General features: G+C 40.5%; 1 protein-coding gene across 3 annotated transcripts in view; it reads right to left on the reverse strand.

Moving 5' to 3' along the window:
* The window catches only part of LIX1 (limb and CNS expressed 1), a 52,930-nt gene that overhangs the window by 13,163 nt on the left and 26,442 nt on the right, over positions 1–13,325 (reverse strand). For all 3 annotated transcript variants that reach the window (XM_019800081.2, XM_034656553.1, XM_034656554.1), the window contains 2 exons: positions 4,321–4,461; positions 1,794–1,889 (listed from right to left, as the gene is read on the reverse strand). In XM_019800081.2, coding sequence (XP_019655640.2) covers positions 1,794–1,889; positions 4,321–4,461 — 237 coding nt within the window. The remainder of the gene's footprint in view (positions 1–1,793; positions 1,890–4,320; positions 4,462–13,325) is intronic.

The following is a 13,325-nucleotide window of genomic DNA, read 5'->3' on the forward strand; positions in this document are numbered from 1 at the left end:
TTTTTTTTTTTTCTTCTCTGTTTAACTTTAGATCATTATGGGGGAAAAGCATGGACCTTTTATAGTTCTACCCTTTTATTCTACAGTAAGAACTCTGAAATGTTTGCAGGGTATTGCCTTGTCCTCATTTGAAATCTTGAAGTTAGATAAAGTTGTCAAGGGAATCCATGCAGTAGCCTTTGGCATTTCAAGTGAAGCAGTCCTTCTTCAGAAGTATCTCTAATAACAGTTGTCAATCTTCACTGAGCAGTTACGATATGCCAGGAACTATTTTGGACTCTTTCAATTATTGTCCCGTTGAATGCTCACACTGGCACTGGGAGGTAGCACCAGGACTCTTAGTCTCCCTAATTTACACATAATGAGGTAACAGATTTAGAGGTGAAAAGTAGAGCCAAGCTAAACCGAACCAGCCCACTTCAGAGTCTGGGCTCAGAATCACTGAACTCATGCATGCCCCTGTCTATTCCAGAGGGTAGGCTTTAGGGATACCTGGTCTCTTCAAACCCAAGGCAATCAACACCAAAAATCAGTGAGACCACCGCCACTTAAAAAGAAAAGGAAGACCAAATGAAGAGGGAGTATTTTTGCTTCAGTCAAAGGAGAGGACTAATGACAGAAAATACTGGTTTTTAAAAAAAATGGGCAGGAGGGACGTATCTACCTGAAAAGTGGCTATGCCACTGCAGTCCAGAAAACACTTTGAAAGGTATTTGAAAGCTGGTGGCTTCGGGGCTCAGATGAAACACTGTTGTAAATTACACCGTGATGAACATTTTGGTCCATAAAACTATATCTCTGACGGCTTCTGGGAATCTAACCTAAAGCAATAGAAATACTGGGGGCAGAGTCTCTTTATTATAACACTGCGTATTGATTCCTACTAGCATTGTGTAAATATGGATATTTAACATTCAGGTTAATTTTTTTAGAGAGCACACATTTCATGTCCAATCACTACTGAATTTTCATCTGCCCTGGACAGTGAGGGGTGTGAGCTCAGAAATCAGACTGTGTGGGTCCTTGTTCTGCAATTGACTAAGCTCTAGGGCACACTTCCTACAATGATGACATGGGGATAGTAAATACTCATGTTTATCGTGATGTTCAACTAGGATATTTGTTAAATGCTTAGCACAGTGAGCACCACGGTAGAGAAAGTAAGCAGCCAATCAGCGTCGGCTATTATTATTCTTATTGTTAATGTTATTAAGGTAGTTATTTAATTTGCAAATAATAGGTAGTGTAGTTCCTCAGCTCTATTACCACTTGTCAGCAGTGGATGAAACAGAGTTACAGTTTGCTGAAGATTTTGATCTAGTTAACAATGGGTGGTGGCAGATCTTGTGTAATGGAAATAACAGAACTGAGGGGGGCATTGTTTAAGGTACATTACAGACAACTTCATCTATGACTTCGGAAAATTAAGAACCAAATGGTTACAACCAACACTTCAAACTGTTTCATTTGGCTTAAAAGGGAACTTTGTACTGAAAAACTTGTGAAATGTTACAAGTCTTCAGATGGTGGTGTTCCCCAGCTGTTTCTTAGACCTTAAAGCTTTACTCTGCTTTAAGAAAGCAAAGCCTGTGCCTTATTTGCTTGTTTGTTTTAGCCTCCTGAGGTGAGGCAAAGACAGAGCTACCATGCTGGATTCGAAGAGAGTTAAATTAAAATGACCAAAACAAAAAAAGACTAGATTATTGGGACAGGAGATGTTAATGATAAGAGTGGCAATCTCCCAGGTGTCTGGATTGTGTAGCAAAATACCCATGTAGCAGGAAGTCAGGTACCTGAAACTCCAGCATGGTCTTCCCCATGTTTGACTCCAGCATGTAGTGGTAGGCTCCAATGCTGGTGCTGGGGTCATCCGCATCATCCAAAGTGCCCTTGGGAAGAAAGCAGAAAAGGACAATAGTATGGATTTTCCCCTCCTCTTCTTTTATGGTCACAAACTAATGCTGTGGCCGTACAGTGAAACTTCTAGTATATTGAGCCTTCAGGTGTGCCTTCTTCTTCTTTTTTTTTTTTTAAAGATTTTATTTATTTATTTGACAGAGAGAGAGACAGCCAGTGAGAGAGGGAACACAGGCAGGGGGAGCAGGAGAGGAAGAAGCAGGCTCCCAGTGGATGAGCCTGATGTGGGGCTCAATCCCAGGACTCTGGGATCCCGCCCTGAGCCAAAGGCAGATGCTTAATGACTGAGCCACCCAGGCGCCCCATCAGGTGTGCTTTCTACAACCAAGTCTCCAGTTGATTTGGGATAAAATTCTTAATCTCACCATGACTCAGAATAGAGGATTTTTTAAATCAATTTGAACATGCATTTGAATGTTAACTGATTATATATTTGCTAAAAGAATATTTTCCCAAAGTAGAAATTCCTGTATCTTTGAACAAAGTTTTTGCTGTTGATGGCGGTAATGTTTGTGTGGTTGCCCTCTGAGACTGCCTTCATCTGTGATTTGAAATCTTGAAATGCTTAACCTGTTCTGATTTGATGGTAACCAGGCAAGATTATATAACTGACAGGGAAAGAATTCTCTGGTTGTTTGGACCATTCATATTTTACTACCATGATTCTTAATGGGAGTTTTTTATAATACGCTGGTATTTGACCTGGAGACATGGATCTTGGTGTATATTTTTTTCACTTCTGGACTCCTTAATCTTTAAGAAACAAGGTGGGTGGGGTGACGAGTAGAAATGAAATTGCCCTTCAATTTGGTTAGGGGTAGTGGCAGTAAAAAAAGCCAGCACAAGTGCTGGGTTGGCATTGGGGCCTACCCTGCAGGATCCCAGGACCTCGGATTTCTGGGAAGGTGGGCAATGCCTTTGTGAGGCTGAACAAACAACCGCCAGCATCAGATAGCCCTAAATTTATAGCTTCTGAATGCAATAACATTAACATGCTGCTGCTGAAATATTTATGTTGGCTTTTTAAATATCCCAGAGGAAATCCATCCAGAAGCCTGCAAACCTTATATATTCTCCTTCTTTAAAAATTTCCATGAAAAAATGATAAATTACATTTACACTGAGGGCCCCTCCCTGCTCCTGAGTAAATTCCACACATATAAATCAGGCATCATTTTCCTAACTTCTCTTCCTCAAAGGCCCTTGAAATTTACAAGTCAAGAAAATAAAAGCTTCCTTTCATCCTGACAGCAGATATAGAACAGAGCTCCCTGATGTCTCCCTGCCAGGTCAAACACTCTCGTCCTCTGCCCCTTCTCTTATCTCTTCTGTGAGTGACAAGAGTATTTATGATGGAAAAAGGAACCGAAGGGTCACTGCTAGTGTGACAACGTGTCCTTCATTTTCAGCAGCTTCTCCAAAATGACAGAATTTTTATAATCAGATTAAGGTAATCAGAGAATGTAAATCTCGGATGGGGTTTATCCATGCTAAAAGCAAAGACAGGAGGTGGCTAATTCCCTCAGTAATGCCTTTGGAGGACTACACAGGGAGACACCTGCCACAGTGGGAAACCAAGCCTTCCTCCATTGTTTGTAGTTGGGAGGTATCAAGTATCAGAAGTTCTAAATAATTCATGGGGCAAATCATCTACTCCTGGATTGCTGAGAAAGTATTCTACCTAAATTTCTAAGACAAGAGTTTTTGCTCTTAAAGCGTTTTGCATTAATAATGTCCATTAACAGAAATTTTCTCTGAAAAAAAATTTTCAGCTCTCTGAAAGAATTAATATTAAGATGATAATTCTAAGAGCTAACAAATATTGGGCATATGGATTTTTCATGTCTAAGCAGTCAGCCTTTCCTTAAAAATACAAATTCCACACTGGCAGGGGAATTGGCACTTTTAATAAGCACTTAAGATAATTTTTATGATTAGTCAAGTTTGGGGGGAAAAGGAGCTAGTTTATCTCTAGATTAAAGCAGTATTCAATTGCATGCATTCCCAGGCCCTAAAAGAATCAATACTTTTCAAACAGAAAACATTCAAATAAACAAATCAGGATGGATCAAATTATCTACTTTGACTTAAAATTTGATTAATGGTCATCCAGGGCAGCTAAAAAATATTTCTGAGATGCGGCATAGGGAACCAGCTCCAATTTCTTGATTTCCAATCCAAGTGTTCATTTTGCTGAAAATCAGTGATTTCATGGGTAAAAAATTAAACCCACACAATTTTTTTTTTAACTGTGCCCAATGTGAGGTTCAAACTCACAACCAAGCCAGCCAGTCTTCCCAAACTTGCACAATTCTCAAGGAATTTGCTCACTTTGGTATTGCCCCAGATTCAAATGCCTTGGTGTTTCAGTGAATCCAGCTCCCTGCCCTAGTGGGTACTCACACTGGTGGAGGCAACTGCTTCCTGCACACTCTCCATGATGAATTCCTTAGTGATCCTTCGAGAGGGCAGCTCATTGAAGAGGGAGTTGATCAGGGCCACTTTAGCTGCATCCCGTCTGGCCTCAGCTCTACTTAAGCAGCACTTGAGAAGGGAAGAAGAAAAGGAATCATTACAGGAGTCAGCATCTCACCATTTATGCCACTGCCTCAGTGGATTGCTGGATATTTTCATTCATACACTTATTCTCTGCACCTATTTTTTTCTTACCCATTGCTAATCCCCTGAAGATCATGCAGGTTTTCCTTCTGCCCTAGAGTCCATGCAAATGTCTTGGTTGGTCTTCAAATGATTTTTGTCTTATTTTACAGTCTTTGAATGTCTACTCTGCACCAGAGACTTTGCATACTGTTAATAAATAATAATAAAAGTAATAATAGCTACTCTTGTGTACTTGGCGATTACATTCATTTTCAGGGCCTTCCTCAAATTCTTATTTCAGAGGGAAAAAATGTAAGGAAAGAAGGAAAATGGGACATATTTTTAACACAATAATTAAGAACACTGGTTCTGGAGTCAGACTGCTTAGATTCAGATCCCAGCTATGGTACTTACTAGCTGAAAGACTGTGTGCAAGTTAGCCTTTCTGTGCCTCAGATTCCTCCTCTATAAATGGGAATAATAGTAACACATATGTCATTGAGCTGAGGATAGACACAATTATTTAATATCCATGAAGCACTGAGAATACCTGGCACATAGTAATACTTTATGGGACTATCCCAGTCTTACATGTACTCACGCGTCCAGGTCAGGACAAGGGAGCCACTGTCAAAATCTATTGTTTTGGCTTTTCCAGCATTTATCCCCCCACTTTCCTTCTAAAGTCCACTTTGCTCTCAGTCCACACGGTTTGGGTGGGACATGCTCCATTTGGCCTTTCTGAAGTTAGGAAACATAGGCGGACTATCATTTCATTTAAAAAATGATTAGCAACTCATTAAATGATTAGCAATTCATTTAAATGATTAGAAACTCATTTAAAAAAAATTGTCCTAAAAATAATATTGCTCTCTATTCTCCTAACCTGGGTTTCCTGTGGCTTATACGGATCTGCTCAATGTATCCGCTCAATGTATCCTGATTCTTTTCTATCCTTTCTGTCTCTTTTGTTACCAACTACAGCTCCTTTTATTCAAATTCTGGCTTGGTGTAGACCCTGGGGGTCCAGATAGAAGGATGAAGCCCTATGAGAGGTGCACTGTCCTTGGAGCCCACTCCTACTGGAGGGTGGGATGCTCTTTCTCTTACAGGTTCCTGTGAATTGTCAAGGGTCCTAGACCCTCCTCCAAAACTCCTGGTGGGAAACAAGCCCCAGGAAGAGAAGCTCAGGCTCAGGTCCTGACCAAAAAGGTCGACCGGCACCCCTGGCTCTGCTACTTAGAGATTGTGAGACCCAGGCCTCCTGACCTTTGGGACTTATTTCCTCACTGGTCAAATGGGAAGGCCAGGCTCTCTGATCTCTAGGACTCCTACCACCTATAATGCATGATTCTCAGAATCAGTAGTGTTTGGTGACTGATGTGAAAGAACAGGGCAAGTACCAAAGATCCCACTTTATTTTCCCATTTTGCAGCCTCAAGGACTCAGTAACTCCACTGGGAAAAAGCCAAACCCCTTCAGTTTGCTTTCCACACATCCCTGCCTCTATCTCATCTGCCCCACACTGATCATCCCTGCACTGACCAAGGAATGCTCCAAACTCATGTTCTGTATCCTCAAGAGGCTGGCCTCACATCTCCATCTCCACAAACCTGTATGAGTCCCTCGAGGTCAGGCTCCAGGCCCCTCTGATTTTCCCTGTTCGACCTCCCTCTTTGGACAGTTGTGACTGCTACTGTAATGATCCCATCCTTGACTACAGATTACTTCTTCCTGCCCCTCTCCCAATCTTCAGGCCTGGGAAGGGCCACTTATATATTTCTTGAGCATCCTCCACGCTCCTCCTGCCTACTCCCAGGGTCAGCACTTGGAAATGCTCACACGTGGTTAGTATTCAGATGAAGTAATGCTAAGACTTCTGAAATAGGAACATGACACCAAAAAGGATAGAAAAAAACATGTGTCGGTAGTCTAACAAAATAGCAATATACATGGCTATTTTAGTTTACAACACAAAGAGAGTTCCAATATCTCCTTTTATTTTTTTTATTATTTTTTTAAAAGATTTTATTTATTTATTTGACAGAGAGAGAGACAGCCAGCGAGAGAGGGAACACAAAGCAGGGGGAGTGGGAGAGGAAGAAGCAGGCTCCTAGCAGAGGAGCCTGATGTGGGGCTTGATCCCAGAACGCTGGGATCATGCCCTGAGCCGAAGGCAGATGCTTAACATCTGCACCACCCAGGCGCCCCAACCAATATCTCCTTTTAAATAAAGAATGGTGCAAAAGTTCTAAAATGTATGTGAAAGTGGTTTGGGGTTTTCCTCCTTAGAGTTGAATGACAAGTAAGAAGGCTTTGGGGTAGCTTCAGGCAGCAAAAGCCATTGAAGCTTTAGACTCCTCCCAAGGGGTCTTGTATTAAATTAGGGAGGGCTGGACAGGTAGGTTGATTTTGACTTATGGACTTGGCTGGGAATTTATAGGACATTGAGTTGTGAGTTGGCAGGTTTGCAATGAAGCTCAGGTGCCACATCTTCCAGAAAGTTTTCCATTTCCACTCCCAAGGTCAGGGTGGGAGTATCACTGTCAATGACAGGAATTCACCACACTGCCATGAAATTATCTGCTAATGCTCTGCCCCACAACCCTAGGCTGTGAGCAACCTAAAAGCAGAGTCGGTGACTAAGTCATCTTTGTGTCTCTGTACTTGAAATATAGTTTGTTGAATGAATAACTGAATGAGGCCTAGAAAATTCAAACAAAAGTCATTAAGGCACCCGACAAAATATTCAAGAAATCCTCGTAAAGAAGAGAATTAAATATATATACTCATTATTTTAAAAAAATCCTATTTCAATATACCCTATGTGGTATGTATAATGCAGTAATATAAAAATATATTAATATGTGAATTTCAGAGGGATAATTGGTCATTAAGTTCAGATACTCTAAAATTACCATTTTTGCCTGAGTGTAGGATATGCTTATTATTCTTTGGAAAATCAGTTTCCCATCAAAAAGCAAACAAAGTTTTTACAAATATTACCTGACATCTGTAGGAGTAGCTCATTTTAATAGGAATTTGCTTTACAAAATCTATAATAAAGCCATTGGGGTTTTAGAGTTTGGAGAACTAGATTCAGATCCGGCAATCCTAAGAAACTTTATGTAACTTTCTATCTAAATAATAGCAATTTAAACCATCTTTCATAGAGAGAGACCTAGTAAACACTATTAAGATAAAAGAAGCTCTCTATTTTAAATAAGACCAGCTAAGTAGTAGATCAAAGGCGCCACATACATTTACAACCAAATGGCACTGCTCCTGAGATCAAAGTACTGCTGGGCTGAGAGAACAGAAGAGCCTTTTCCCAGAAAGCATGAAAAAGGCCTATGGAGACTTAACCAATATCAAGATTTTAAAGCAGACACATGTCTTTACTTACTGTTTCAGTGTACAGAATCTTTGGTTAAAATGGGGGAGAAAGTGTACCAATTAATAAGTACATAAAATAAAATAAATTCTGAACCATCAAAAGGCTTTTCTTGCTATTGTTCTTTGCATTTCTGAAAGACTAGTACTTCAGAATGTCTATAATGTTAACCAGCCGCTTTCTTCTAAAATTTGGAGCTACAAATCCAAGCCAGTAAAGGCTGCATATTTTTCTTAAGGGATCCTTAAAGGAGATCTCTCAAACCATAAGGGCCTGCACTTGGGCAAGAAATTTAGCCAAAAGCAGTCCACTTGGTAAATCTAAATCAGAGTGTGGATTCTGCTGTAAGAACAGGCACTGTTAGAATTACCATCGGTAGGAAATGCTGCAAGAAAATAAAATATGGTAAGTGACAGGACATTTTATTGATGTGTCCAAACTGGTCATCAAAGACATCAGTTGGGGAGTGAATGAAGTATGATGTTATTTCAAAGCAACTTCCTGCTAGAATTAGACTTCCCAGGTTGTATGGTTTATTCTTGCTGTTTTTAAGCCAGACCCCAATCATAAATACAGATTTGTAAATCGCGCTTTATCCGCTAACCATTCTTACTTGTTAATATAGAGAGACAACTTCTGTCCTTTGCACTTTGTTAAAGTGCAGAGCTGCAATATTTAATAGCTGAGATTTTACTGAAGTCAGCTGTGGATTTCTTAGGCATGTGGAGCCACATGCTTTTCAAGTGGCTAGTAGACCCCACTCAGACATTTATCTTGATGCTCAGATGCCTTTCATTTGCTGGTACATTATAAACCACTATGATCATTTCAAAGCCTCCTGGCTCTCATCTAAAATTAAAGCAAAAAATAAAAATAAATAAATAAATAAATAAAAGAGTGTCTGTGGCATTGCTGAGGAAAAGTATTCCAAGGCAGAGGTAAGCAGCCCTGAGACAGCTCCCTGTGATCTCTGTTTCTGGCATTCATGCCCATATGCAGTCTCCTCCTACACTATTCCATGGCTGGTCTATGTAGCCAATAGAATATGACAGAAGTTATGGTATGTCACTTTCAATATTAGGTTATAAAAGACACCGTGGCATCTGTCTTGGCAACACTTGCTTTCTCTCTTAGATAGCTTGCTCTGGGAAAAGTCTGCCGCCAGGTTGTAAGCAGTCCTACAGAAAGACACCTGGTAGGCGACTGATGCCTTCTGCCAACAGACATCTGAGTGAGATTGGAGCTGATCCTCCAGAACCGATCAAGACTTCAGACGACTTCAGCTTCAACCGGCAGCTCGACGACAACCTCGAGGAGACCCTGCGCCAGAACTACCCAACTAAGCTGCTTCCAGATTCCTGATCCCCAGAAACAATATGAGACAAAGAATGTAAGTTTTGCAATAAGTCCTTATTTTGCAGATGAGGAAACAAGTCATATCCCAAGGTCACACAACTTAAGTGATGAAAAAGAGGTGCCTGGGTGGCTCAGTTAGTTAAGCCTCTGACTCTTGATTTCAGATCAGGTCATGATCTCAGGGTTGTGAGATCGAGCCCCACGTTGGGCTCTGTGCTGAGCATGGAGCCTGTTTAAGATTCTCTTTCTCTCTCTTCCTCTGCCCCCCCAACAAAGAAAAGGGGACGATAAAAAGATTCATCCCCAATTCTGCCTGACTTGAGAGCCCAGATTTTTAATTACTACACTATTCTGTTTATCACAGAAATGATCACTCACCTTGGAATAGAGAGAATATATAATTTGGCTAAAATCTCATAGCACTCCTCAAATCAATATAGTTTTTTAGCCAAAGCTCCTACTTTGATCTTCTGTGGGTCATTTTGACAAAAGACTTCAAGATTATCTCCACCCATCCCTGCATGACAAACTCAACTTCATTCAGAACAAAAGGCCAAAGCAGAAGCAGCACACTGTGACAAGCAACTGTGCTCAATGAGGAGGGCAATGTGCTGACAATTATTTTAATATCTGCTTCCCTTCTACTGTCCTTTCAGTGCTTTCCTCTATCTGGACTATATGGAGGAGGAAAATGGAGAGAGGTGTCAGCTATGATTAGATAAGAAGATCAAATGCCCTGTAGAAAGTTTCTCATGCTGGCTCAAAGTGACCCCCCTTTTTAAAAAAAAAATTAAATTCAATTAATTAACACATAATGTATTATTCATTTCAGAGGTAGAGGTCTGTGATTTATCAGTCTTATATAATATTCACTGCTCATTACATCACAGGCCCTCCTTAATGTCCATCACGCAGTTTCCCTATCCCCCCACCCCTTCCCCTCCAGCAACCCTCAGTTTGTTTCCTATGATTAAGAGTCTCCTGTGGTTTGTCTCCCTCTCTGGTTTCATCTTGTTTTATTTTTTTCCTCTCTTTCCCTATGATTCTCTGTTTTGTTTCTTAAATTCCACATATGAGTGAGATTATATAATTGTCTTTCTGTGATTGACTTATTTTGTTTAGCATAATACCCTCTAGTTCCATCCACGTTCTTGCAAATGGCAAGATTTCATTTTTTCATGGTTGGAGTAGTATTCCATTATATATATATTACATCTTTATCCGTTCATCTGTGGATGGACATCTGGGCTCTTTCCATAGTTTGGCTATTATGGACATTGCTGCTATAAACATTGGGGCGCAGGTGCCCCTTCGGATCACTACAGTTGTATCTTTGGGGTAAATACCTAGTAGTGCAATTGCTGGGTCATAGGGTAGCTCTATTTTCAGCTTTTTGAGGAACTTCCATACTGTTTTCCAGAGTGGCTGCACTAGGTTGCATTCTCACCAACAGTATAGGAGGGTTCTCCTGAAAGTGATCCCTTGATTAAGTATGGGGCCAAGAGAATTTGGAATTTTACCACATAAGATAGCTCAATAATTTTTAGAAGTGTTTGCTAACTCTTCAAGAGCAAAAATCATTTAAATTAAACATTCCCAGCTCCACTGGATGAGAAATTATCCCAAGACCATCTCATTCTTGCCTTATATTTTACTTTGCAAGTTAGATCACCAACAAGACGTAGGAGCCCACAGGGTACACTATGAAGATGATTGATAAGCCTAGGCCAGGAATCTGAACCAAGAGTTCAAAAACTTTAGTGTTCATAGTAAGATCACCTGGGGAAATTAGTAACCATGCACATTCCAGGGCCCCAATCTGACCCACTTAATCAGTTTCTTTAAATGGATTGCACTGTGGGCGGGGGGGATTCTGCATTTTAAGAAGCTTTCCAGGTGATTCTGAGGCAGGTGAACCCAGGACAATTTTTAGAGGAATACTGCTCTAGCTTTCGTCCCTTCTGTGTCCCGTTCCTAAATGTCAGTGGCAGAATCAGGTTTTGTGGGTCCTGAAGTTTACATAATTTGGGGGACTTTGTTTAAGAAGAACAATAAGAAATTTAAAAAACTGACATTGTGATTTGGAAGGAATCTGAGCAGAACCTTCACCGGCTTCGTGGTTGAAAAGGGTAAGTCTCTCCTCTATTATACTATAACATTCTACACTTCTATACTCTGTTCACCAACACAACTAATTGCCTCATGCAAACTATTTCTATGACAGCAGCTGGCTATCCTAAAATTTAACATAATTCTTAAACTAGCTACCTGGAGATAGCATCACATCCCACAGATTAATGGTTCTGTCCTACAAGACTGCCCCCACTTCAGACATCCATAGCAATTCCAGATTGTCACCTGGGTTTCTGATCAATCAGCTAAAAATGAGTAATTCCCATGACCCCTTCCTCTGGTTCTATTATTTGCTAGAACAACTTACAGAACTCAGGAAAATGGTCACTTACAAGCTAACTGGTTTATTATAAAGGGATAGGACTCAGAAACAGCCAGAGGAAAATATGCATAGGGCACAAGTGTGGGAAGGGGTTCAGAGCACCATGCCCTTCCCATGTGAACCACCCTCCCAGAACTTCAATATGTACGCCAATCCAGAAGCTTTCCGAGTTCCAACACTTAAGATTTTTATGGAGGTTTCATAACATGAAACATGATTGATTAAATCTTTGGCCATCAATGATTAAGTCAATCTTTAGACCCTCTCCTTTCCTAGGAGGTCAGATGCTAGGGCTAAAACTTTCAACCTTCCAATCATGTGATTGGTTCCCTTGGCAACCAGCCACCCTCATTAGGGGCTTTTCAGAAACCACCTCATTAGGGGCGCCTGGGTGGCACAGCGGTTAAGTGTCTGCCTTCGGCTTAGGGTGTGATCCTGGTGTTATGGGATCGAGCCCCACATCAGGCTCTTCTGCCATGAGCCTGCTTCTTCCTCTCCCATTCCCCCTGCTTGTGTTCCCTCTCTCGCTGGCTGTCTCTCTCTCTCTCTTCTCTCTCTCTGTCAAATAAATAAGATCTTTAAAAAATAAAAAAGAAACCACCTCATTAACATAAACTTAAGTGTGGTAGAAAGGGTTTTGTTATGAATAATAAAAGATACCTTTTTCATTCTTACCACTTAGGAAATTCTAAGTGTTTTAGGAGGTCTGCACCAGGGACCAGGATAAAGACCAAATATATATTTCTTTTTTTTTTTTTAAAGATTTTATTTATTTATTTGACAGAGATAGAGACAGCCAGCGAGAGAGGGAACACAAGCAGGGGGACTGGGNGAACACAAACAGGGAGAGTGGGAGAGGAAGAAGCAGGCTCACGGCGGAGGAGCCTGATGTGGGGCTCGATCCCAGAACGCCAGGATCACGCCCTGAGCCGAAGGCAGACGCTTAGCTGCTGTGCCACCCAGGCGCCCCCAAATATATATTTCTTATTATAAATCACAATATCACAATGGTAAATCTACCTTTGCTAACATCAAAATGCTAATTTCTCACTAGTGAAATTGCCTCTACCCAAGAATCAAGGAAAGCCGTGTTCAAGTTGAAAAAAAAAAGTTCTTTATGACAGTTCTGAAATTAGGCCCTTAGGAAGTATATAAGCACTGCTGACTTAAGTAAGTGAGGTCTCAATTTTCCTTTTCTGCTCAGCAGTTTTTATTTCTTCCATGATAATTTTCCAAAGTGTGACACTGTACAATGGCAAATTAATCAACCAAGATTAATTTGTGGGCCAAGTAGATTGTCCTGAGATAAAATAGTGACTAATCAACTTTTTAGGATGTACAGAAGTTCTTAAAGTAAGTGAAATAAAATTGTGGTAGTCATCTCTGTGTTATAAAAATAGAAATCCCTACTAAGAAACAAGTTTTATTGTTAATTATTTATTAAATATTTTAAAATTATTGACAAGTGTGTTACTTGTTCATAGAAACAGTTTCTAGCTAGGCTGACAAAATTTATACACTGAACGTTACTTTCCTGGTAGCCTTCATTTGATTAATAATTTCCCCCATGTTTAGTATTAGAAAATAGGAAGGATACATGTG

Source organism: Ailuropoda melanoleuca, chromosome 3 (genome assembly GCF_002007445.2).
Source record: "Ailuropoda melanoleuca isolate Jingjing chromosome 3, ASM200744v2, whole genome shotgun sequence".
Classification (NCBI taxonomy): Eukaryota; Metazoa; Chordata; class Mammalia; order Carnivora; family Ursidae; genus Ailuropoda; species Ailuropoda melanoleuca.